Here is a 27337-nt window from a genome sequence, read left to right as displayed (position 1 = left end):
CCATGGCTGTAACACTATACACCATGTAATGACTGTCCAAGGGAATGTGTGCTTTCATACTTACATACACACAAACTCTTTTCACTTCCATATGGGAAGTTCAACACAATTTACAGAGGAAAGCTTCAAAGCAGGTCCCTGGAGACTGAGGCTTAGGGGTTCTAAAATGTCAGAACGATCAAAACAAATTATGGGACAAAGAGTTAAAATGAAAATGTTGTGCTTTTGAATATTCCTGCATTGATCCACTTTGTTAAGTAGCTTATTATCCTATTCATAAAACTAAAATTCTAACTCTAAATTCACATTTAATACATAAAAGGCACTAAATATACAAAATGTATAAAACCCTAAATCTGTGAGACATAATGGCTCTCTAAGGTGTAATCCCAGCTGAACAGAATTTAATTTAATTTGTCCATATGCTTCAGGGTCAAACCAGCTCAGTAGTAAGACATGCAGCATTGTATCCATGCATTACATGTGCTATATACAAAACCTTAACCATGACTTGGTGCTTTAATGTAGAGTGACCTGTCTAATAAACATTTGGACATGCTTGAATCACTTAAACATTTCAAAGGGATTACTGAGGATGTAAACTGGCGAAGTTTACCAGAGCAAATTATTTTAGAGGATCAGAGGTTACGACTCCAGTTGAAAAGGTCATTTTCAAAGTGTTACAGATTATGGAAAGCACAGACATTACTACACACTTTCCTCTGATGTGCATTGTTATTTAAACAATCAGGTTATACTCATGTAAACAGTTTGCTTTGAGATGACTGCAGAATATATAATTAAGATGTTTCTAGCTATTTCAGTTTATCTTTAACTACAGCTCAAACTTTTTCAGGCAGAGACACATGAAAATGAAAATCCACCTTCAAATCTATACAGCGTTACTCTACTGACCTGCGGATGACCTCACAGCGTCTGAAGCAAGAGTTTTACTGAAGGATCTCCACTGGCCTAAAACATCTCAAAGTGCACTGACCCTAAAGAGACTTGTTTACTTAAGGAAAATCTGATGAATAATGAAAAGATACATAACATTCTGAGTACATATGGCTTATAGACCTTTACTGGATGCATGTGAGATTGAGTCCTGCAGTAACGGACGAGGCTTTGGCTGATGTAGAGAGGATGAAGCTGTGGCTGTTCAGTGTAACAGATGAAGGTTTGTATGACTTAAAATAACTATAAAATAGCGCTCTATCTTTACTCTGCTTAATGCTTTAACACTGGAGATTTGTTATGTGTCACTACACTGAAAACCTGATTTTGAGCAAGTGTCTTCTTCACACACACACTGAGACACAATACATCCCTTCAGAGCAATGAGTTAAAGCAGCAGCTGTTCAAATCTGAAGATGATTCACTTGACATATACATTTTCTATGGAAAACCTAAATACATGAGTGAAAGTGTATAAGAGTGTTTTTAGAAGTGCCACGAGACGACCAACACTCTGTAGGGTTCACCCCGAGGCCTCGGCCCCTGCTGCTGAGGGTGAGGAAATCTTTGAAGCAGGAAGTGGCATATCTTTAATTGTGCTTTTATCCTGAGCTGAGGAGACACACTGCACTTACACCGCACCAGCCAGGCCAGTGCTCAGAGTGGTTTGCCACCTGTTTCCTGACGTGTACCTCGGTACTTTTAGTGTAACTTTCATTTAATATTAAGCAACTCCTGCCGAGAGCAGAGCATTTTGACAAGCTTTATCAATAAGTAATGTGAACGCATAAATATTCCCAAACTTCCTGAAGTCTAACCATTCACAAGTTAAGGGCCCAACAAATACTGTACGTTACCAGCTGGCACAAACAGCACACACATCTTTAAAGCGTTAGTTCTTACAAAAGAAAATCTTAATAACTAGACTGCAGCTATTTTTAGAGCAGATGTTTGTGGTTTCTTTTAATGGTCTGCAAAGAGGCACTGGTTGTTGTAATGGAGTCAGACCAGTCTTAGAGCCACCCCGTGAGCCTCTTGATAAGCACTCATCAGTTAGCTGCTTGGACTTTCTAAATAAGGATCAGTACCTGTTTTTCATTTTTGTCGGCATGCTGCTTAAACATGTTTTATTACAGAGCATATGGCCCATTTCTTGTTTTGTTTCAAGATGTCCCGTAACTGAAGCGAAAGCTGCTCTGAAGTGAACTAAAAGGAAAAGCATGGGAACCTGGGGACATCTGAAAATAAACTCCAGGAAGAGACCCCTGTGGATGCTGAACAAATGTTTGCTCAACGTATGGAGGGTTTGCCCACGTGCACTCTCCGGTGGCTCAGATGGCTATTTCTAATGATTTTCAGTTTTACCTTTAAAAGACAAATGATATTACCAAAAGTTCACCTTTCATACATGGGAAAAGTAAGAGTTGTTGTTCGGCTCAAGAGCTGAGCACACAGTTTAGAAGCGAAAAGACGAGATGGAAAAGAAGAGGTGGAGCTCATGACTAATTTTTTTTGTTGGCCTGAAATTTCGCCTCATCCTGAGGATTACTCATGGGTCAATGAACACTAAGCTCCTTTGGTGACACAGCCATGAGTCAGACGATAATATGCACACACTGTCATTACAATATCATTTGGAGCACACAAATACCTCACAAAGAATAAAATCCCACATATTGCACCATGCCAAACTAAAGTTTGTCTTGTGGATCTGATATGAGTTTAGTGCTATGAAAAAAATTCCATTAAATCACCTGTTAATGGTCAATATTAGGCTTATAGTTGAATTTTACTTTATGGAGAAAAGCATCTACCCAAGGTGATTTTGTAAGCTGTAAAGTAAGAATAAGTGGGAAAATTCAGCATTTCTGGAAAGAAGGATGAATAAACTAATGTTAAAGTGTAGAAATGACCACAATTTCCTTTTGTCTCTGTCAATGCAGCATGGAAGACAAACAGAGGTGGTTGTTTTTATATTGACAGACAGACTGTAGAAGAGACAGTGTAAAAACAGCTGCATCAGTGCTCACATGAGCACCCTGGTCCTCTAATTCTGTGTCACCCATTCATTATGAACTGAAATGGCCTGATGCATAAAAAGGCCCTTCAGGCGACATCTATCTCATGCCCCCGTCCCCATCAGCCAGTCTCACGTGTCCCCAGTGTTTGCAAACAGTTCAGGAAAGTCAATACATCCTGAGATTGATGCAATGATGGGTCAAATATGGCAGAGGACACATCACGCTAAGACCGGCGGGCAAATGTGGCTCAGACTGAATTAATCGGCCACGTTATGAGGGCCAACAAAGAGACCAGTGTTGTCGGGCTTATGGCAAGCAGCGGCCATTTAAAATATCAATAAGATTAGTGGGTTTACGTGACTGTAGTGGCTGGTGCTCAAGTGCAACCAGTCCATACTAATTACTTAAACTAAGTTAAATTGATTGAAGTTATAGGTTTTTCTCAGATGCATTCAGTCTGGGTCACAGCAGAATCTGGTTTAGAACTTTTCTCTTTCCCACTACAGATGTAACATCAATGACACGCTGCAACACTGGTGGTCTCTGCTAGAAAATACAGATGGTTCTCTCTCTAAGCATCCATCTTTGTTAGCCCTCAGACAGTAAATCGGCCTCAGCACAGGCTTGTGTATGAGTGCCTGAGTGTGTGCTGCAAAGTGAGCCTTCAAGACTTGGAAACACTAGCGAGCAATGTGCTGGGAATTCTGTATGCATATTACATATAGCTTCTACTCAAAGACACTCCTGTTAAAGAGGAAGAGTGGCACACATTGCTTGCAAAAAAGGAAGACAGAGAAAGAGAGACAGAGGTAGGACATACCCCAGAAGTTGTGCTGTATATCTTCTCTGCCTCCTCCAGGGGTGATGAATTCTGCCCTGAGCTGAGGTGATGACATGACACACCACTTTGGCTACATATGATATTTCTACTATCTGCTTTAAAGACAAAGATTACTACTGCCAGAAACTGTACTCATGAGGCTTGGTGCTGGAAGAGGATGGAAGGGCAGTTATCAAAAGAACACTGACTGAAGATGCAGAGAGGGTTAGAAGAGCAAAACCTGCCCAGATCATTAAGAAGTCTGTAGTCGAACCAACCAAAACGAAAGTGGACTACAGACTGGAATCTGTGTCCTCTAAAACAACCTATACACAGCTTTCATACACCGATCAAATATAGAAAGTTAGAATCTGACATAAGTCTCCCACATTGAGACATTTAAACTCAACGTCAACAAAGTTATACCCCTGATTAATCATATTTTCAGTCTGAAGATGAAATGCCTGCCAAACAGCAAACACTGGAAATCTTTTACTTTAATAAGGGGAAAAACATAAAGGCAAACACAAAAATTTAAAGGATCTGTGTTCCACTGCCAAAAAGCTGTTTCGTGGTCCATTTACTTACAAAGATAAAAAGCAAGCATCTTGGAAGCACATGCCCCTCATGTTCTGTAACCTGTGAAACAGATGAATGTTTCACAAAAAGAAAGATCAGAGAGATGTAACATTTGAAAAAAATGATCACTAATAATGGCTGATTGTCATGCTGCATATAAATCTTCATGTTCATACTACCGTTATAATTAAGAAAAGGCTGAAAGAAAATTGCTGGAACTAATGTAGACATCAAGGACAGACAACTCTGAAAGATCATTCGTAATGTGAACTCTTACATTACAGAAGTGCAGCCCAACAGTAAAGCCGATGTCAATGAAGAAATTTATTTACAGATCCTGAGCATGGCAGCAGGAGACATGTTCTGTTCTCCTGTTCTTCTGTGTTCTTGTTCTTAAACTGAGCTGCACAGTGAAGGATTGTGGAGCAGAAGCTTTTGTCTGCTGAATGAATGTGATTAACTTCATATTTTTGGATTTTCCTCTTTAACAACCAACGCCTCTACAAAAAAAACAAGTCCTGCCAGTTTTGAAGCACCCTGGTGTGTCCCTTAAGGTGAGCCACTGGCCACGCAACAGAGGTGCGTTTCAGCATCTTATTTCCTCTGGTTTGTCTGACTTTGTACTGTATGAATCCAAAGCTGATATTTTGTAACTAAATAGCCTGTAAAGGTACAGGAGGGAACCAAGCAGCAACCTCCAGTCTAAGAATATGAGACGATGCAGAAGTGCTAAAATCTGCTGTTCGTCGAGAGTCAGCTTGAGACTGGCTCTGAAAGTAGCAGAAGTCACATTCACACCAAGCCAAAAAAAGCCGTTTTCAAAGCAGAAATTAACCTATCAACAGCCTGGTTCAAAAAACGTCTCCTGTCTGAGTCACTAATTTCACTAACGGCACCCACTGTACGGGGGGTGAATTTTTTTCAAACTCGGCGGTTTAGAGGATATTAAGATTGCAAGCTTGCCCAATCAGAGGCACAGCTCAGGGTCACGTGACGGTCAAGGCGCACTATAGCTGTAGGCGAAGCCCCTGCCACTACCAATATGGCCACTATAGCCGATGTGCTTCATTTTCCGTTTCAGAAAGAGACGGGTGACGTCGGCTGGACTACATCCATTTTTTATACAGACTATGGAGGCAACTTTGTGTAGCGCTGTCAACACTCGTGTTTTACCTGGTTTGGCGTCCTTGCAGCAGGCTTGTCCTGGTGGTTGGCGAGGATGAGAAAAGGCAGTGTGCAAAGCTGCGGGTGCTGAAGGGCCGAGTGGAGCTCATTGCGTGCTGCCTCGAGGTCCTCATCTGAGGAGGCACTGTCCAGTACGAAGATTACACCCTGTGAGCCCTGGTAGTAACGACTCCAGTATTTCTTGATGTTGTCTGCTCCTGCGGACAGAGGTCATTACGTGTTATCAAAAAAACTGATTTTACCGATGTTGCTTTCATGTGAAACTTGCTAGAGACAGAAAAAAACATTCTCTGGAAAAGCATTGCCAAAAATAAATTTGATCTCATGATCTCAAAACAAATAAATTTTTTTAATAATAAAATGAATTGTTTGGTAATCCAAACTAAGCTCAAAATATGAAACAAGAAGCCCTTCCTATATGTAGGGATGCACGATATTATCGGCACAATATCGGTATCGGCTGATAAAAGCTTAAAAACACGTTTATATATTGGTATTGGCAGAAATGAAAATTTCTGCCGATATGCACAGCCGATAAGGTGCTATTCAGTTAGGATTATTATTATTTACCATTTGAAAAATAAGCTCCTTAAATAAAATGTAGCACTTCATTTATTTGCACCGCAGAGCTCTGTCTCTGTCACCAGGTTGTTACAGTAGCTCTAAAATAATCAAATGCAACTTGGATATGTTTAAAAATGCATTGTACATTTAAAGTTAATGTGATCTAAAGGAATTATTTTTCTGTATTTCAATACTGAATGTCTTGAGTTTGAAAAAATAATACATTTCTTATTTATGGTAAAATCAATTTTTTTTTGTCTTGTTTTATGTGTGTTTCTAAAACAAATAAGACCGTCACAATAAGAGTTACATATAAATTCCAGTATAGGATAGACTTAACTTTCTTTACAGTGAAAAAACAAACAAACTTGTGATTATCGGTATCGGCCAAAAGGGGTTTTGATATATCGGCATATCGGATATCGGCAAAAATCCAATATCGTGCATCCCTATATGAAATAAAAAAGTGGAAAATATCAAGAAAAAACACAATCAATGGTCATTAGTCAGCAGTTTTCAATTCTGAAGTTTATATTCAACATCTTTGCATGTACTGAAGAATCTAATCAGGAGCACTAACACCTTACAGGATAAAAGTTTTACCAAAATGATCTCAGATAGATTGTTGCTGTTTTCTTTTTATGGCATTTGGTTTCTTGAGGGAAAATAGTCATGTAAAGTAACATTTTCAAAGTCAAAAATTACCCAACCCGTGGTTTGTCTGTTTTCTGTTTTTCAACAGCTGCACAAGTCGTTGCTCAAACAAAGAAGTGAACCCCAGACTCCTTGAAGTACACACATATTCACTTGATCATTTCAATGGAGTCTGGGCTAATTTTCAAGGCCACACTGACATTGAGTTTGCTGTTAAAAACACATGTTTCTATTTGTGTGTTAATTTGGAACACAAACCTCTGCCCGTAGTGGTTAAGTTCAAGGAGCTTTGTTTGTTGATGTAAGTCATTTGAAAGAGACACAAAGTCACAATGTGAGCCAGTCGTGTCTTTTTTCCCATCATCTCCTCTCATCTCCATAACAGCCTGTCCCTCAGCGTGTTGACAGCGTGATGTTTCTGAACAGTAAATACATTTTCATTGTGAAAAGCAACCCTCAAAACATCCGGTGCTATTATCCTTAAAACATGTGCACTTCTTAAACCGAAAAGCACTTGCTCAGGGTCAGTCTGACCTCCCTGTAACCTTATCAATACCTCAGCAGAAAAAGAACATAATCACATGATTAGGAGAGCTTGAAGCGCCTTGTTGCAGTGCTTGCTGGTTTACCCACAATACTTTGCTGCATCATCCTCCACTCTCCGCCTCCTGCACTTCCTGTCTTACTTCAAATTTCTTCTCCAATAAAAGCAAAATACCAGAAAAAGAGCTTGAAAATAATTAATGAAAATTCACAACATGCTAGTCACATCCTCTGCTGTTACTCATGCTCCCTCGGCACCAGAGCATCTTGAATCTTGTATAAGTTGGAATTAATTGTGAGTGACTTGTAACAACTGGACCACAGATGTTGATCTTCTTCACTGAAGAAGCTACAAACTTCAAGCCAACAGAAGGTGTGATGGAAGAAGCGAGGAGTGTCAACACACGGATGGTATGCAGGAAACACACGCAAGAAAAAAAAAAGAAAAAAGTGTTTTTTTATTTTGGAAATCACAGTGATGCATCTGAAACTGAACACTGAGGCGTTTCAATAATCAAGATGCTCATCACGTCAGCATTTATGTGCTGTTATCATTTTACAATTCACATCCAAGTTATTTTACAGGGTAAAGATGACTGCTGCTTCCTCTTCCTGCCTTGTTATTTTGATGGTTTTACGCTCTCACTAAACTTATTAGCACAAAACAGATACAAAAGGTCCTCACCCTGCATACGCAAGTCCATTTGTTTTTACACGGTTGTACTTTGTGTGGTTAAATGATCCTCCTCCGTCTGCTGAGGTTTCCTTTCCAATCTTGTCAGCTGTTGTTCTGTTATTGTTGCTCATAGTAAAATAAGTGACAAAGCAGTGACAAACTGTGAGGCTGGACAATGTTGAAACATCACGAAGTGCTCTCAGTGACATTTACCTCCCTTCCCTCTCGCTCATGCTCTCCCCTCCCTCCCTCCCTTCTCTATTCCTCTCTCCCTTCTCTCTTCCTCCCTCCTCTCTTCCTCCTCACACCTCTCGATGGAGTGGAAAGCTATCAGACAAAGTGGCACTTGAGAGATTGACTAGGAAGTTTCCCTCATCTTTGCCTGGAAATGGTGGAATGTCCGTCACGTTTCATTGGGTCTCGTTGGCGACTCCTGCCACCTATTGGTCTGAAGGGAGGACTTCCAAACATGACGTCATGACTCTTTGGGATGCTGGCAGCCTTCCTACATATAATAAATCAAAAAGTTCTTGCACCTCCTGATTTTCCCCTTGCTCTCTAGTTTCCCTCACACTTTTGTTGAACTTGCACTTTAAGACTTTATGCACATGCACGAGCACTGAGATCAACAGTGCAGCAGGATAGCTGCACATTAAATGCCTTTCAAATTTGCGTGTTTTTTTTTCCTGAGCCTGTACAGCACTGACTCATCACTTGGCAGACTTTTTGACTCATTTATTCACAGTTTGAGTTTTGACTGTACAAATTAAATAATGGATGGCTCTGGCGAAATCCATGCTCTGGATCATGATCTAAGTCTGAGGAACAACATGAAAGCTACACCAATGGGTTCTCTGGAGACACATTTCCAGTGTATCCACGGTCCCTTAACATCATGTCTTTTTGTAACTTAATACATGAGGTGGACTTTCCAAAAAGTGTTCTGTCTGTCACTTGTTGGGGCTGCACTGATACAGCTGTTTTCTAGAAACGGGAATTTCAAGATGGCACTACAGATGATGTAATGACACTGAAGACAAAACAAGTGTGTGATGTAGGCCTGTGATGTCAAATAGATAGAAATGTAATATGAGGAAAGCGCTTACCCAGCCCACACATCTCCCACTCAAACTATTTTTTTCTTCTAGTAACAGTGAGCGCTGCACAGGATGTATGAACACACCAGAGTTACAAATCAAGGTAACTCTTCTTGAATGTTGTTACAGTTGTTGCTTTTTTTGTTTTGTAACATTGTTGTTATTAGAAAAAAAACAGGTTTTCAATCATACCTTAAGTTTTAAATTTAAATGGACCGGGCTCAGTTTCTTGCTCCAAAGTTTTGAGCTGAAATGATCAAACAAGTAATCAAGAAATTACATTGCACTGACTGTAGCAATGAGTTTTAATCCATAAATCTGACTTAAAAGGTCTTGTCTGTTTTTTCCCTCCAAGTTTATAATTTGTAAGTTTTCAAAATCTGTTTAACATTTTTCAATTGGATAAACAGTTGGTTAGTAAATCAAAATAACAATAAAAAGGTTCATAAATAATGGAAAAAAATGTCTGTGCTGATTAAATTGAATATTAAAATTTTGAAACATGCAGTGTAGCACATTCTGCATTTTATGTACTGCAAAATATTGTGAGGAAACCACAATGTGTTCACTTTGCAAAGACTAAACTATGACACACTCTGTGGAAATACGCATCATGAAAGGAAGGCTAACAGAGGAGTCGGCCCAGAAGCTGGGTGGGATATTGGCTGTTTTTTTGATTAGGTCTAGTTAGGCAGAGTTCCTTTCTGTTGAGTGATGGAGGACGAAAAGTGAGCCATATTATGAAACTTCTGAACAGTGCAAATGAGTTTTCTGTGGATGTGATGGTGCTAATGATGCGCCAGGAGAGAACAGGAACACACAATTACTTCTTCATCAAATCCAGCGGCCAACAATGTTTTAGAGATCATATTACTTATTCTTCAGCTACGTGTGATTCTGAGTTCATAAATCAAACTGAAGACGCAAATGCCAGTAAAACACAAGCAAGCTGTTAGAGAGGGAGAATGAAAACAGATTGTCCCCAGATTTAATTCAATCATTCTTTCAGCTGTGTTTACAGGCTGGTGTTTGTGAATTCATTCAAAGATTCAAACAGCTTGTAATGCTCTACATTTCAAAGTGAGTCATCGCAGAAGAAACCTACTACCCTATATTGTTTCAGCTAGGCTACTGTTGAGGCTTGTGGTGTTTGTTGTTGGTCAGAGATGCAGGTAGGGTTTCACATTCACAGGCAGCTTCAACAACACTGCCTCGTCGATTTCTGCCCCGAATCATTCACGCTTTTTGCCAGCTTTTATCTTTTACCAAACACAAATGTGTTGCTAATCGGGTCTTTTTTCACTCTTGAAAGTTTAAAAACAGAAAGCTACCCTCTTTGAAGTGCACCTAACGAAAAACAGACAGTTCTCTGAACAAAACAGCTACAATACGGTGAAGGGAGGGAGTAAGGGGACTGGTGAGGGAGGCCTCTCGTCATAAAGTTTGCTTACTTGGTCGAGGAATGAGCCGGGGCGAGAGCTGGAGGAAAGGTGGAAAACACTTCAGCTGTTGATACACCCATCAACCTGCAGCATCAGCACTGTCTGTTTTCAAGTAAACAGTTCCTGTGTGCGGCCTGGACCGCAACCCACGTCAGTCCTTCTCATCTATGCACATTATTAACAGAGCTGTTAATAATGTTTGGTTTGGTTTGAATTCTCCAACAGCTGTTTTATAGAAACTCACCATTTTTAATATTTGGAATAACAGAATTTGTGTTACGGTAAATTTTTGCTTTGATTCTACCGATTTTATTATCAATTCTTCACCACACCTTCAATGAGTCCACTTCACTGCCTCGCCATTATTAGGAAATCAGATGCACATTAACATGTCCTTGTAATGATCTCCAGAGGATACATTTCTATCTTTTTACATCTTACTGCAAAATCTCCCCCCAACAATGAATGAATGAATAAATAAATAAAAAAGAAATAAAAATAGCATATTAACCTCAGGCATCAGATTCAACAATGTATTCCAAAGGTGCATCCAGGCCTATATGGTGTTGATGATTACATCCATCGGGTACCACAAAAAACAGCATCAAATCAGGTCATTTACTACCACATGGTGACATATCTTCCTTCAAATTTCTCAAATCAGAACAGTCTGCCACTTGCACATCTGCTCTAAACCCAAACAAAAATTTACAAATTATTTCAGACTCTGGTCCGCTCTTTCCTAAATGCAAACAAAAAGCCTCCCTGCTGGCTAAAGTAACACACACTGTGGTCCTGTTTGATAGTAACAAGAACCACATTGGGTCTGTGATGACTAACATGTAGTGGTTTTGCTCTTGGATGTGCTCACATACTTCCTCTGGCTGCTGGTGGGCAGAGACACGGGTAAATGTGCTGTGATGTTTTCGAGCCCTGCTTGTCTCATACTCAGTATGTAAATAAGGTGAGTAAAGAGTTGGTGATTGCATGGACTATAAACACACAGCATGCTTATTTGTCATTCATCAGCAGTCTGTGGGGAACTCACACATTCTACATTGAAAGCTCTGTAGCTGACACACAGGGGGAAATCTCTGTACTGTATGTCGTCTGATAATTGATTGAACTTAGAAAAGCATTGGTTTGAAGGAGAGCGCTGCAGGTGATGATACCCAACACTCCACTTTCAAACCAAAGCAACAACGAGTGCTGATTATTAGGACCACCTCTTCATCAGCTGTCATTGCGTGGCATGAACACACTGTGAAATGGCTCGTCTAGACTTGACGTCATGTCACTTTCCAGACATATACACACACTCCTACACACACTAAATAGATTCCTCCTCGTGTCCCCGGAGGTGACCTTCCCACCTAATCCCCATACCTGCACCAGCTGGGAAACAAAGATTAAAGATTGCCTGATGCTAAAATCTCATTGTTTTCTGAGTGAAAAGACTTTCTTGCACTTTATTCAGATAAGTACAAAGAGTTCTCCTCTTGACGTGTCAACGCCCAGTTCTGCTGCAGTGTTGCTGCACACTGATTTAAATATCCATCTCCCCAAGCTGGCAGTCTTACCACACAGAGGTATTCTGGATATGCTGGATTCCTTATTACAATTTTAACATTGTTTCAAACAATTTAAGACCATCTTAGTTAAACGTGAGTTATACAAGGTGCCACTTGAGATATTTTGTTTTCAGTATTTTTCATCGGCCATGATAGACACATACAGATTCACCACCTTTTTAACACTATATGCAAGCATTCTGAAGGTGTAGTACAGTTGTCCCTCACTATAACGTGGTTCACCTTTCGCTGCCTTTTTGCAGATTTAATTTTAGTGCTATTTTGCAAGTTTTTTTTTTTTACATCGTATGAACGTACATTGTGCTCTATGTCCTGATTGGCAAAGAGACTGTAGACCATTACCAATCAATCTCCTCTGAGCTGTGTCCTCTGTACAGTGTGTATTGCTAAAAGTGTGACTCTGAAGTGCTTAATGTTTGAAAGTTTTCCAACAAAACCCACAATGTTGACGAAACATTCTGCACCAACAAAAGCACCTGCGGTCGCACCCAAAAGGCAGAGGAAGATGCTAACCATCGCACAAAAATTTGGACTCCTGGACATGCTAAAAGAAGGTAAAAGTTACGCAGCTGTTGGACACCATTAAGGAATGTACGAATCTTCAGTTTGTTACATTAAGAAGGAGGAAAATAACATAAGGATGACAGCAGCAACAAGTTTTAACAAGGATGTAAAAAGGGTTGTAACCATTAAGTGGTAATGCATTAGGCATTAAGTGGAACTGTGAAATACGCGCGAGTCACTATTAATATTATCTTATATGTACAACCTTGTAGGTTAATGATTAAAGTTAAATTTGTTATTTCTAAAAGCTATGTATAGGAAAATGTTTATGTTTTTATTTCTCGAACAATTGTTTGGGCCTGACTACAGGTTTTGATCTTTGGTTCAGTTTTTTTATGCTGTACTTATTTTATAAAATCTACGAAAGTTTGAACTTCAAGTGTTTAAAGAGAAATGTGAGAAAATGTTAATGCCTGTCTGAGAAAAGTGTATGTAGTGTGTAGTGAGGGGTTTTAGAACTTAACCCCTACAATTAACGAGGGACCACCAAACTTAACGAAGGTTATATGGATAAAGTAAAGTAATGGTATGTGGTGCTGCAGACTGATGATTATTTTTCTGTCTCATTTGAAAAGCCCACACAGTTTGTCTTTCAGCATCCACATGTGCGTGATTAACACAGTCTGCATCTCAGCTTTGGAAACCAATTTGGTTTTGATTTACTGACTTTCTAATTAGTCATGTTTTGCTTTCATCCCACCAAACTCTGCCTGTTCAGTTTTTTTAATGAACATGAACACAGAAACCAAATGGAGAACTTGTTATTGTTATAAATAACCCCCCAAAAATCAAGTTCCTTTCATACTTTCTGGGTTTCAGCTCATCCATTCAGGAAATGTGCTCTTCACTTCTAGAAATAAGAAAACTGCAGAAGGCTGCAAATAACGAGATGATTTACAAACACGTTAAAGCTTTTAGAGACAAGACAATTCATGACTGATAATGACTGTAAGGCAGTGAGCTTTATCAAGGCCAGGCCCTGTGCTCAAATCAATAAGCGAGAAGAGCTTGACAGGACCAAAGATTAAAAGAAGCGAAAAGAGACAAAGATGGAACAAATAACACGACCCAGAAGGGACGGTTAAGAGAAGAAAGGATGGAAGTCAGACGGGAGAGGAGAAAAAATGAAAACATGGAAACCAGAGTTTAAGAGGAGGAAGAGAAGAAAGAAAAACAGGACAGCCGGGACCTCAATGATGGATGCAGGAGTGAGATAAACCTATATCCCAGTCTGAATCACTGCCGGCTCCATACATCACAGTTACACAGAAGCTGCTTTGGGCCTTTTGTCTAAAGAACAGCTTGTGCTTACGACTGTCTGGCCCTGTGCACTCAAGGAAAGGAGAGTTTTAAAATGCATTATCAGGCTTAGCAACAAAACAATTCACTGTTATGAGTCAAACACACCATCAGGGATTCATGGTCTGCAACATTTTAATGGCTTGGCTCCTAAACCAACTCCAAGTGACACCTTAGGGTCATTTTCTGATCTTTGCTCTCTGCAAGATTTCTGTGTACCAAAGGTGTTGACCTTAACATTTGCTTGTTTCCCTTTTCCGCCCCTCTCTGCTAAACCTGAACCATGTTTGGCTCACAGATGAAGTGGGTTGAGCAACAATCAGACTGAGTCCTCCAAGTTTTTTAATCATGCTGCTGGCATCAAATTCAAGATGAGCATAGATTTTCCATAAAACAATGGAAAAGATTCTTTATGCTGTCATTGCACCATGTTTGGATGAGCTACAAACCATCAAATTCAGTTTTTAGCAACATCTTCCACAGCATTCCAGCTGTTTTGGAACTGGGGTTGAATTTCTTATTATTTAAAGAGCTTCCTAGAGAGAAGGAGGAGGAAATACATAGAAAGTGCTTCTTCCCTTCATGCTTTGCAAAATGGGCTTCCATCCTTGCTTTCGTCAATGCTGAATGAAGAGTCTGCCACAAAGGTATTGTGCAAAAACAAGCGTGCAAGCGTGCGTCACGTATTGTATCATCTTTCTGCACCACTGATGCTGTGCAAAATAACATAAAACTTAACCGGGCATGTTTGCTTGTTTTACAGCCATGGGGAAAGGGAACGGAAACTGACAGAAAGTGGAAGTGTTGAGTAAGATACTAATAGTGCGAAAAAGGGCTGTACCAATCACAAAATGATCTGAGAGGCTTATTACAACCATTTTGCAAGAGCACCAACTCTCCTGACTCCATATCTACGTCATATGAATCTGGAGCTAGAGGCGTGGAACTTTATCCACCCAAACAAAAAGGTTTACCTCAGACTGAAACCTACATCTGATCCTGCTCAAAATAAGAAGTCAGACGAGGTGTCAGCGTATCATGTGTTTGTTTATTACCATCTCAGACCAATTCATAGTGGAAGACACCACAAATCCCTCTGTGTATTTACGAGAAATGAAGGGAAGGGTCTCCACAGTTAGGGGAAGGGAGGAAGAGAACTGATTTCATCATCCTTTGCTGTGGTGGCAGCCTATACTAACCTATCTAAATCAAACGTGTCATCCGTGGGACCACCGTTTTTTTTCCAACCACAATAATGTCCCACTAGACTGGCTTTCAACCAATCCAGAGAAAACCTCTTTTGAAAAACCCCCTAATGCGCTCTGTCCAAATTTGGTAGCACCCTCGTTGGTGGTCCCCCGGTGCCTCTTTGTGGTGCGTGTGTGTGTGAGTCTGTGTGTTGGTGGCTGCGAGTGTATGTTTTTCATCTTTTCAGGAGACTAGGCTGGGCGAGCCGCGAAAACATGCACTGCACCTGTCATGTGCCTATAGTGTGCCGAAAACAACATAAATTATTTTAACAACTCAACACAACGATGAATTTTCCTGTGTGACTCAGCGGCGTGTGGGAGAGGGGAAGCACTGATTTATCTCTCTCTTATGCCTCCCTTTAAGGACTGGAAGTCTCCCATTGCATTTGTTTTGTTTACATGTTTCCACCTCCAGACCCCTCATCTGTGCTTACTAAACCACTTCCTTGAATGCCGTGGATTTCCAGGAATAACAGGGTGCAGGTTGTAGGACTACTTCCAAACTCACTAGAGGGTCTGATGTCTGTACACAAGTGTCAGTCTGTGACTGAAAGTTGTGATGTCACCGCTGCATCCCTTGCATTTATGATTTAGAGTGAGAGATGAGTTCTTCTTGTACTAGATGAAGTATAATGGGAAAGATGACACAAAAAACACATGTGATATTTGTGATTGTAGATTTGGATTTCTAGAAAAGCTTTTTGTACAAGATCAAACTCTTTACACGGGAACTTTGAAGGGAAGATAGGGTGAAGATTTGGTGGTGTGAGGGTTAACTATTTAAACGGGCTGGGAGGAGTTTGAAAGTAAGCTTGAAAAAGTCTCCCTTCTCTATATGTGCCTGATTGTAATCTACACTTTAACATGGGATTATCAACCCCAACATTACTGGTTACAGGTTATTTTAAGTTGCTTTTTCCTAGCTTCCTGATCAGGTAGAGCAGGACCATGATGATTTACGGCACATCTAGGTCTCTAAGGCAACACCACGCCTGCTAACAATATTTAGCAGTGAGAAGAAAGATCTGTGTTTTTCTCTGCTGAAAACAATTTCTGTGATTAATTTTGTAGTGATGGTGGACACAGGAGCCTAACTGTCAGACAGAAAAAGGACAGAAGAGCAGAAGAAAACTAAACGGGAGAGTGACAGAGCATGAGCTAAAGGCTAATTAACCTTGCGCTCAGGCTGTGTCACTCTATAACACAGGGGTTCAACTGTTTGTGATAATGTCTATTCCAACCCACATGCAGCAGTAATTCTGCAGTGGTCTGTTCAAACTTGAGAGTCTATCAATAAAATGAAGAGTGAGGTTACGTTAGCTCTGCTTGGTAGATGACTGGCAGGACATAGCTAACCAGGATTCACTAACGTTACACATTACGGACATATCTTAGAGCACCGGACTACCAGCTGCGTTAAATATAGACAGCTACTAAACTACATACAAACTGACAGTGATGACTTGTTTTCACGTTAGCCTACAGATACATTGTAGCACCAGGCTGTCAATGTTGCTACATATAGCCGGCTGCTACAATGTTTGCTTGATGTCACGTTTCAAATCGTAGCACTATGTAACTGTGCAGATAAAAACCTAACCTTGGCACATTGTATTCAGTATAAAGTTGTCTTGAACAAAGAAAGTTTGTTTAGATCCGATCTCCATTTAAATCCAAAACAAACACACCTTGCTAAAAGTTAGTTACGACAGTGTGTGTGCGTGAGACGCTGGGACAAAAGGTGGCGAGGCAGTCCATTTAAAACAGATCCTCCTCATAGCATCTTTAACAGTGTAACGAAAACAATATAAGCTTGACCGTATTATGATAACAATAAATAAGGCTAGTAAAACCTCTTTTTGGGATTAGTTTGTTCAAGAGATGTTATCTCAGCACACAGCCATTGAACCAGCTTATGAGTGGTTTAAGCCCCCAAAAAACCCAAATAGCTTGAGTACCTTATTTCACAAAGAAAGATTCACACACAGACTGGGTAAGACATGCATATCTTACCTCCAAGTTCTTTTACATTCAAGATGGCATTTGGGAATGGCACTGCTTTGATGCTGAAACCTGGATGGGGAATAGGAAAAACAAATAAGTGTAATAATGCTGAGAAACTGTGCAAAAATAAGAGCAAACCTCAAGAAACGTTAACTGGACATCTTTTCAACAGAGTGAAAGTCTAATTTAAAACACTTCAATTTATCTTTTAGACTCCTGAGGATATTTGGTTTATCTTTTCCAAACAAAAAGGAGTGAAAACATATTTGCGTTACAAAATATGAAAAAAAAAGGACCCAAAAGACGAAAAAGAAAAAAAAAACACTTTGTGTGGTCCGTGTTAGCAAAACAGGAAAACAAGAGAAGCCAAAACTTGACATTTCTGTTCTATGCTGGAGCTTTCACAGAAGAGAACTTAGTGCTACCATATTTATTATGTGGTGTGTTTCTGCGGTTGCATACGGTGGGAAATAGTAAAGAAGGAAGAGATTTAATGTTGCACAAATTACGCTAAATTGTCAGTGTGGGAATTCCTTTCCTGGAAACATTCACAAACAGGAGGAGAGATGGCAGCGACAACAGATTATGATTTATACATGTATGAATTATCTGCTAAATGTGGTTTTTAAGCCCATTACAACAGAGCAAAATCATGAAGTAAAAAGTGGGGGAGAAGTCTTCCCCCTCATTGCTCTTCATTATCCTCCCTCTCTGGATGTTGGCAGATGCAGATGGTGCTGACAGCTAAATCTCTTTTCAGATAGCTACGCTGAAATTATTCTGCCAAGGTAAGTATTCAACTTTTTTTTTCCATCTTTTGAGGCCTGTTCAGTGGCACACAGGTGTTACTCCCTTAAACCATCTCTGCCAAAGCCACATACACACTCAGAGTTACAGACAGCACCTTTGGGAATCAAATTATATTAAGAGCTTACACTGGTAAAAGTACACAATTACTAAATCTAAAACTGGATTTCTGCAAGAGCTCAAAACTGACTGCTGACAAAGCCAAGGGAGGAAAGAGGAATGTCCGTTTCCTAGAGGGATTGCATTACGTATATGGAAAGCAAAGCGTTGACTACCTAGAGAATGATGAACTAGCCCTGAAGCTGCCTCTTCTGGACATACTTAACACCAGCCTCCCTCTTGACCAGAAGAAAGAAGCTGAGTGTTAGCTGCTGAGATACAGCAGAGTGTTTCTGGCATGAGTGCTGGGACTTTTGAGGATATTCTGAAGACATGCTTCCCCCTATTGGACAGCAGTAATACCTGGATAACATTATCTATCCATGATTCTAATCCAGAGGACAGTGTGTTCTTGATACATGAAAGTGCAGGTGAAGTGCATGCTTCTATTTAAGTGCATACGCTCCTTTCTCCACATGTGGTGGGAACATACCTGTTGTGGGTACAATGCCGTCGCTGCCCTCACTACAGAGGCGTGAGAGCAGGCTGGTTTTTCCAGCACCTGTCAGGCCAATGCACACCACATCGTACTCTGGTCTCGGCGGCGGAGGTCCTTTACAGCACAGTGCCCGAAAACACTGAAATAAACAAGCAGAGAGCAAAAATACAACATCAGAAAAGACACGAAAACGCCCTGAGACAAATGAGGCAGTGATCAAGATTTGGTATTCAAAACAAAAACAAAAAATTCAGCCTGTGGGTGAAACATTCTCTGTCTTAACTTATGTGTCTCTCTAACTCTGCAAGAAGACTTTCAAGGCATGACAGCTTTCTTAGTACGATGAACGAGGACACCTTGACGCACGTCATAGATGGAACCGGGCTATGAAACACTTCCAAACTGTCTTGTTGATGTGAGAAATGTTCAGGCCCATTCCAGCACCCAAAAAAAATCAAACTTAAAGAGCAACAATAAAGGATAAAACCACAAGATGTCTCACCTTCATGATTTCATATATTCATGTTTCACATGGTTAAAATCAACATGACAAAATACGTGACAGGACCAGGAGATGCATGTTTTTGTCCGCAGTGTGTGCGTGTGCGTTCACATGTGGGCCCTGTCTGACTGGGCCCTTATGGCAGCCAGAAGCAGACCTGTCACTCCATGAATCACGGCCTGAGACTGAGGACCTGCTGTGAGACATTAAGGGGCAAATGCAGTGTGAACCGTGAATGAGGTCTTTAAACTTGTGTGGAGAGATCAGTATCCAAAACTAAAAGAAGATCTCTTTTATTAGCAAGACAGGAACCAGTCTGGACAAGGTAGGGCAGACATACACATACACATACACACACACTCTCCAAACCACTGGATCACATTTCAGGAGGAAGAACATCAACAGAAGATTGCTTACTGCTCTTGTCAGGGGATGACCCCATTCAACGTGCTGCTACTCTGTTCAATCAAAGCCTCTGACAGCGAAGAAAACACACACACACACACACACACACACACACACACACACACACACAGACACAAAAGTGAACGTAAACTGCTTCACATCTGTGCCCACATTCTCCAGGTGTGTTTAGGCACAACACTGATAAGAGACTAAACAAATGTTTCATATCTACGCTAAAGTATGTTTGGATTAGATGTGTTATCTCCTTTTTTTCAATTTAACTTCAGCTGAATTCTCATCTGAGGGTAAAATAACAGAATAAAATAACAGACAACAGAGAAATATTTTCATCAGACAAGCTGCAATTACTGTAAGATACAACCACTGCAGTGCTGCAGCCTTGATTCCTCAGCATACCCCCAGACTTCAGTGACCACCAGGGTCAGTTTTCAGAGCCGTGCCAAAACAGAGCTGTTGTTTGATGGAGATGTGGGGAATCTGCTTCAACAGAACCAGACGCCGCCTGAGCAACCCTACCCCCCCGACTCCTCAGTGAACCCACCGGTCTACTCAAACAGGAAACATTCTCCTCTTCCAGAAAAACGCTAAGATCAGAAACACACGTGCGTCAGATGGGGAAACACATGTAAAAACTTGGTTTGATGAGGTCATCCTATTCTCTTTCTTGCTTTTCTCTCCCCTTGCCGCCTCTGCCCCCCCACCTACCTGCCCCCTAAGCCGCATGTAAAGGTTTCTGCAGAAGGTAAAATCTGCCCTGCAGCTGTCAATCCCTTGAGCTGACTGTTGGCCTTACAGAGGAAGTGAGAGGTTGAGATGAGGTGAGATGGAAGAAGTGGAGTGGCTTTGAAGTTTCTACATGTTGGATGATTGCTGTTTTCTCACATCCTTATGAAACAGTAACAAGACCAAATGACAAGAAGGCAGATTTCTTTCCTGGCTTTGAGGGAGCAGAAAGACAGGACAACTCTCAACACCTCTCCTAGTACAGTGCAGATATTACAACAGTGAAAGGAGCATCCAGGGCCTGACCCTGGGGTCCTTGTGTACACAGTGGGCTCTGTGAGTTCGTGTGGGATGGGAGCTCCCACCTCTGGCCCTTCTCTGACAGCGCAAGATTGACGAGGAGAGTTTGCTCAAAAGGCTCACAGGAGAAAAATAAATATGCTCACCTCGAGACATGCCCCTCCCTGTGAAACCCCACAGTCAATGATCTGAGAGTCAGTGTGCTCTGTCACTGAGACCCAGAGCTCAAATGTGAGCGCTGTATGATGATCGCTTCCATAAATCTAAAAGGCATCCAGACAAACAGCTGAGATTAAAACTGGAAATTGAGTTCAATGTACACGGGCAACAGATCTCTGAATGTCGTTTGACTGATTGACGTTATGTTCCAGAGGTAACTTTTAATATTCTCTCGTGTACGGTCACACAGAAAAGATAGGTTTAAATAGAGGTTAATGATCTGTTTCTTCTGTTTAAGATAACCATTAAACAGCAACATGTGCATTAAATAGAGGGCAATCTTTAAGAAAAACCAATAAAACCTATCAACTCTGTGCCAAAACAATCTCCATAAAAAGTCTGCCATTCCTAGACTTTATTGATCAGCTGCCTCTTATGGGATTGGACATGTTTTAATTGTGCTGCCCTGAAAGACCTGCGCCCAGACATTACCTCACTGATGTTTCTGAAAGATGATTAGCTATGCTTTATGTAAATGAGAAATACTGTTGAGTACAAACATCGTGTAAGGCTACAGATGAAAGTATCCGATAAGAGACTGTTATTTATTACCACAGAAAGAAGGAGGGGACAGGTCCCCTATAGGCTTTAATTTGAAAAAGATGTGAGGACACTTAATGGGTGACATAACTGGGCCTCCTGGAAGCGGACCACGGCTCTAACAGGAACAGAAGCTGAGGCCACCACTGCTGGTGTAGCACTGGTTGTATAAGAAGAGGTCAGGGCAGCTCCAGTAGGGATGGGTACCCACTTAAGTACTTTTATACCAACCGAATCCCATCTGTAGTACCAAGTACCAATTTACTTAAAATCAAAAGGTACCATGTTTAGGTACCTAAACACATCCTTGTGAGTGGAAGAATAGACAATTTTCCATGCTGAGCATGAACACAACATTGCAAAATTTATACACTGAAGACTAAATATGTCAAATTGAAAAACTTGGAGATTGTATCATTTAAGAAAGTAATATATATTAGGGCTGAGCAATCAATCGATTTTAAACTGACATTGCAATGTAATAGAATGCAATTTTCAAATCGCAAAGGCTGTAATTTAAAATAATAAAAAAAAAATCATGTACACAGACCTGGAGGGAATAAAGTAACTTGTACTTGTTTTCCCTTAAAACCAGCAAAAGTCAAAATGCTGTTTTTTTTTTCTGGCAAAAAAAACCTGTGGGCTACAAAGATCCATCCAGTAGATCGTAGAGCCAACCCCCTTGATCACTTTATTCTGTATGGTTTGTAACTCTTACTGACAACTGGAGGTCAGTAAAATTTCACTGTGTTCCTTTTTCTTTTTCAATTAAGAAATGCAAAAAAGACTTGTTTAAATGCTAACAGTATCTTTTGTTGGTTAGTCATACTATAAAATGACTTAAAACTTGTGTTAAGTAAACAATGCAGAAGATAAACTTTCCCCAAAAAAAATTGTTTGCTAAATCTCAATCGCAATATTGGTCTAAAAAAATCGCAATTAGATTATTTTCCAAAATCGTTCAGCCCTAATATATATCACTACATAAACACACAAAAGTAATAAAAATTGGTACCGTTGTGTACTGATGCCAATTGCCAAGCATCAATACCGTATTGTTTAAAATGTGAAAGGTACCCATCCCTAAGCTCCAGTGATCTAAAGAGGCTGAGAAGGTACTCAAAGATCAGTCACTTTGGTAATTGTTTCATCTTCAATGTTTTTTCTATGAGAGCAAACTCAAAGTTATACCACATGCTTTAAAATCACCACCATGGAGCCTGCTGAGCTCACGTGACCTCCTGTTAGTTTGCATACTATTAACTCATGACCCACCCAGGGATGTTTGAACAGTACATAAATGGAAATGGTCTGAGGCACAGGGTTCAACCACTTCAAACTGACAAGTTCAGTCCGAGGTGAAGAATTTTATGGAAAACTGTTTTGTCAATGAGTCATAACCCATCATGTTAAAGATTCACCTGACACAGTCGGACAGAGCAGGAGCCAGGCTCTTTTTAGAAAACCGCTTTTTATTTTTAGAAGTAATAAATGTGAGTGAGAGGGAAGCCACTAACACCGCAGCAGACTAGTTCGTGTTTCACTCCCGTACTCTCTGACGACTGTTGAGACACCACAGGACAAGAGAACATGACAGCAAGATACTTATTGAGGCACCCCAACATGATCTAGTGTATGGTTTTCTGCTTCAGTTGTGAAATAAATACTAAACACTGAGGTCAACATAGGATACATGTGGACTACACATGCTCTTGCTGTGTTATTCTTTGCATTATCTGCAAGAATAACACACCGCATGACTGTGCATTTTGATTATCCGCTTAGGAACAAAATACTTAATACTTCAGGCCACAGAGCTCTGGTTCCGCGCAACAGCTACACAGATGTGCAGCATCAACTCATGTTTTTGCTGGAACACTCAGGACAAGATGTTTTGCCCAGAAAAGGTTAGCAGTCTTATGTTTCATTAAGATCATTAGTCCGTTGTGTCTTTTCACATGTTTGCTTAACATTTACAAACTTAGATTCCACACTGACTAAACATAAATAACCTACAAAATGACTTGAGTTACAACAATTTCACTTAGTAAGAGGTGCTAACACTCATCTCCATGGTCCTTTAGGGAGGTGAATTATTGCAAATATCTCCAAAAATACCAAATTTGACAGGCTGAGTCATAGAGAAAACTAGTATAATCATGATGGACGTGACATAAAAATTTCCATTTGTACTAACAGTGCAGCCACAAAAAACACATCAGATAGTTCGAGGTCTGGAGCCAGGAAACAGAAAACTCTTTATGCATGATCTGTTCAAATCAAGCATGAGAAAAATATGATTTTTACGGAACGATCGTGTTGAAATTTTGAGGAGATGGTTTGAAAATGATCATTACTGAATGACTTCTTTCAACACTATCTTGAAAAGGCCGGAAAATTCCAGAAACAAGACAGGCACATCGACTGTTGGATTCAGTGGGTGAAATGGCTGTTGAAAACAATCCACTCAAGGATTTCACCAGAAATTCCTAAAAGACAAAAAAGTAGTGCTTTGGTTTATAGACAATGACTCAGTTACCACGCTGTGCATACTTGACCACATTTTGCGTTTTGTCATAAAAAGGGGTGTTAATCCGGAAACTATGGCTTAGGAAATCTGTCAACATGTTTCAGATGTCGACTGGTTGACTAACTCTAGACTTATGTGTCACACACTTCCAGCACACACCTGAGACACACAGCTCACTGCCCTTTAACAGACCAGTCATGTCCCTCCCTCTTAAAGTAGGAAACACATCAACTGATGTGTTTGAACCGTTTGAACTAATCGCAGCAGTGATGCCAAGGAGAGAAATAAGACCTGATTCAAACTCTCCTTTAATGTAACTTCAGTCATCTCTGACAGCCAGACACGAGAATATGTAAACATGACTTCCTCTTTGCCTGCCAGTTTACACAGGATGAGTATGTTTAGTTCCCAACAACAGTGGAGCTTAGAAAAGAAAGAAGAGAGGAGGAGAAAGGGAAAGGACATCTGAGACACTCACTTCTGGGACAGACAGACACAGGACGTGGACGGGCAAGCTGGCCGTTTTTATTTTTCCAGACCAAGTGTCGGGACAACACTTGTGTTCAGGGCTCACTCGTGACCTTTGGAAATGACAGTCCTTTATATGGGCGTCCCAACGGAGGAGTGGCGCTAACAGATATGTGTGTAATACACACCAGCCTCAGTCATAACACAGGACTGCAGGAGCGAGGGTAAGCAGAGGGCGGGAGCGGGGAAGGGCATGCAGGAAGGCAGTCTGTCATAGAGGAGAGGAAGGCTGGAGGGGGGCATGGGTGGAGGGGCTGCACAGCCTACGGGGGGATGGAAGGGGCACATTCATTCATCCTCATTCATCTTCTCCCCCCTTCAGTTGTTGTTGTTATTTGCCGCTTTGAAGCAGGATGGGGGGTGCACGGTGGGACACAGAGTGGCTCAGTACAGTGAGGGAGAGGGGGTGTGTGGGGCGCACTGCATGCCATTCTCGTTAAGGGGTGAGGGAGACATGCTAGACATACAAGGCAGCTCACTGGACTCTTCCCATGCTTAGTTGTTGGAGCGCCGACCACAGATGGTTTCAGGCCTGGGACGACAGTACACCTTGCCAAACCCCACAGCGCTTTTCATTCTGCTTTGTGACACCACACATATCCAGACCTTCGATTGCTCAGGTCCTCCTGACGTTTTGGGAGCACTTCCTCAAACTCTCAATACCACAGCATCTCAACTCAACTCCTGAGGCTTGGAGACGCCAGAGGCATGATGCTTGTCACTACAGGAAAGATGGAGGTGTTTCTTCAAACCTTTAATGGCATGATAAAACAAACAAAACATGCATTTGGTGGTGAGACACTCAGACTGTGACAAGCTTTCAACTGTATAGCTGCAGGTGATGAAATTCAAGATTTACTGCACTTCAAAAATGATCGCCAACTGAGGACACTAAACAGGTGCCGTTCATTACCCCTGCATCGGAAATAGATCCCAGTACAAACACAGACACCTACACACATACTCGTATATGAAATGAGAACACTGTCCCACCCCACACCTTAACAATACACACCTCGCTTCCGGGCGTGTTTTTGATGCAGTGAATGTTAACTGTGTCATCTGTTAATTCCAGCGTCTTCAAACATAATATCTCAGACCTACTGGACTGAGATGACAGACGTACAGCAATAACAAGATGACCCTGTCTGCACCAGCTCAACATCCAGTCTGGTGAAGTAGACCGTGTCTTACTTAAGTCGACAAAACAACCCACAACCCATTATGCCCGTGTGTCTGTGTGTGTACGGGGAGGCCCTGTTTTAAAGCTGATTTGCTTGTCACTGTTTTGCAGGCACATCATCCCCTAATTCTGAAGCAAAAACACCCGCTCTTTCACTCTCCCTCTCGCCTATCACCCCTGCTACCCAATTCATTCATCCCACTTCTGTCTGTCTGGCCCTCGTTTCAGAGCTCGAACACTATTGCCCTGATGCTAAGGTGTCTGGACAAGGAGACAAGCTGGGACACACACACATGCACACACCCCACACAGAGAGAAACAGCCACAGACTGAAGTTAGAGCGCCCTCCAGCTTCCTGTTGGAACACTCTGCATGAATCACACTGCCAAGGGAGAAGCTATGCACTGCAGTGTCTGTTACTGTACCTCAGGTTAGAGTCCTTTCAGGTGTTTCACCAGAAACAGAAGTCAAAATAAGTCATCAGAGTTTCAGTAAGAATGCAAATCCTTGACATTCTCACAAGAATAAGTTCCCACATTAAGCACAAAGTTCTAAAACCGAGCAGGGAAATGAGCACCATCTGCCCTGAAGAAGTAAGGTGCAAGGTGGAGTGTTATCTGACTGAACGAGGTGAAGTAACTCACCAACCATCTGGAGCGTAAAGTCCAATTTCTAACAGACAAACATGGCATGTCTAGACTATGGCGTAAGGTTTCTGTACAGCCTGAACAGCCTTGAGCAACCCCCCTTCTTCTTCAGTCAGCAGCTCCACTGTTGGCCTTCTCCTATCTGGCCTGACATGGTAGCTTGTGACCCTGCGTGTTTGAGGAGGAGGTCAGATCAAAGGCGGTGGAGCAGCCTTGGAAAAACATTTGGGCTGAGAACGGACGGGATATCTGTCAGGAAGCCTTTCCCACTGGGCTCACTTGTGCAAGGGCCCAGGGATCGAGTTACCACCCAAAAACGCCAACATGAAAGAGGAGGCGACGCTAATCCACATACATGGGGCATGCTGTCCGTCCTTCACTCGCACTGCACCACCGACACCACCTCTAATGTATCCCTTCTTCTAAACTCTCATCGCTGAGGATCTCTGGGTCACCCCCAGACTACGCCAGCCTAGGCTGCCCTAACCCCCCTGCAGGCTTCCATGCACCACCACCTCACCCTCCTCCCCAACCCCTTCACCCCAAAAACACTCAAGCTTCATCACAGAGGATTAACAGGAAACCCTGACACAAGCCATTGTTCGGGAAGCAGAGGGGGCCTGGGTGGTTTTGCCACCCCGAGTGGGTCTTTTTTCCCCTGGGGTTTGTGGTGCCTTTAGAGAAGGAGACTGTGGAACTTCATGGCCTAACCTCCTAATGTACACACACAACAACATCCCCAACTTCTCCAAGTTGAAAAGACAAGGCCCGGTAATGTGTAGTTGGTTAGCGGCAGCGAGTGGGCCCTAAGAAATGAGGGATGGAGCATGGAAGGGCATATCAGTAGGGGCCAGTCGGATAAAGAGAGCTCGGAATGAGGATTGTGTAAATGTGTATGTGTGTATTTGTGCAGCAGGGGGGTTGGGGATGGGTGTCAGTGCTGTAAATCTCAATGTCACTGACAGGAAGACTGTTGCGGACCATTACCATAAATCTGACAAACGCTAATTTGATGGGAGGCTGTATCTGTCTGGTCAGGGACCAGTCTAGACGCTCCTATTGAGGGGTCCTACAGCGTAGCCCTGTT

At 41.5% G+C, this 27337-nt stretch overlaps 1 protein-coding gene across 2 annotated transcripts in view; it reads right to left on the bottom strand.

Moving 5' to 3' along the window:
* The window catches only part of LOC141790338 (ADP-ribosylation factor-like protein 15), a 97165-nt gene that overhangs the window by 40322 nt on the left and 29506 nt on the right, over positions 1–27337 (bottom strand). For both annotated transcript variants that reach the window (XM_074670158.1, XM_074670157.1), the window contains exons 2-4: positions 18647–18791; positions 17257–17316; positions 5551–5759 (exon numbers count right to left, since the gene is read on the bottom strand). In XM_074670158.1, the coding sequence (XP_074526259.1) occupies positions 5551–5759; positions 17257–17316; positions 18647–18791 (414 nt within the window). The remainder of the gene's footprint in view (positions 1–5550; positions 5760–17256; positions 17317–18646; positions 18792–27337) is intronic.

The sequence above is a fragment of the Halichoeres trimaculatus genome, unplaced genomic scaffold (genome assembly GCF_033239565.1).
Source record: "Halichoeres trimaculatus isolate MK-OKI-2021-1 unplaced genomic scaffold, fHalTri1.1 fHalTri1_scaffold_5, whole genome shotgun sequence".
Taxonomy (NCBI): Eukaryota; Metazoa; Chordata; class Actinopteri; order Labriformes; family Labridae; genus Halichoeres; species Halichoeres trimaculatus.
Note: the sequence above shows the minus strand (reverse complement) of the source record. Positions and strands in the feature narration are given on the sequence as shown.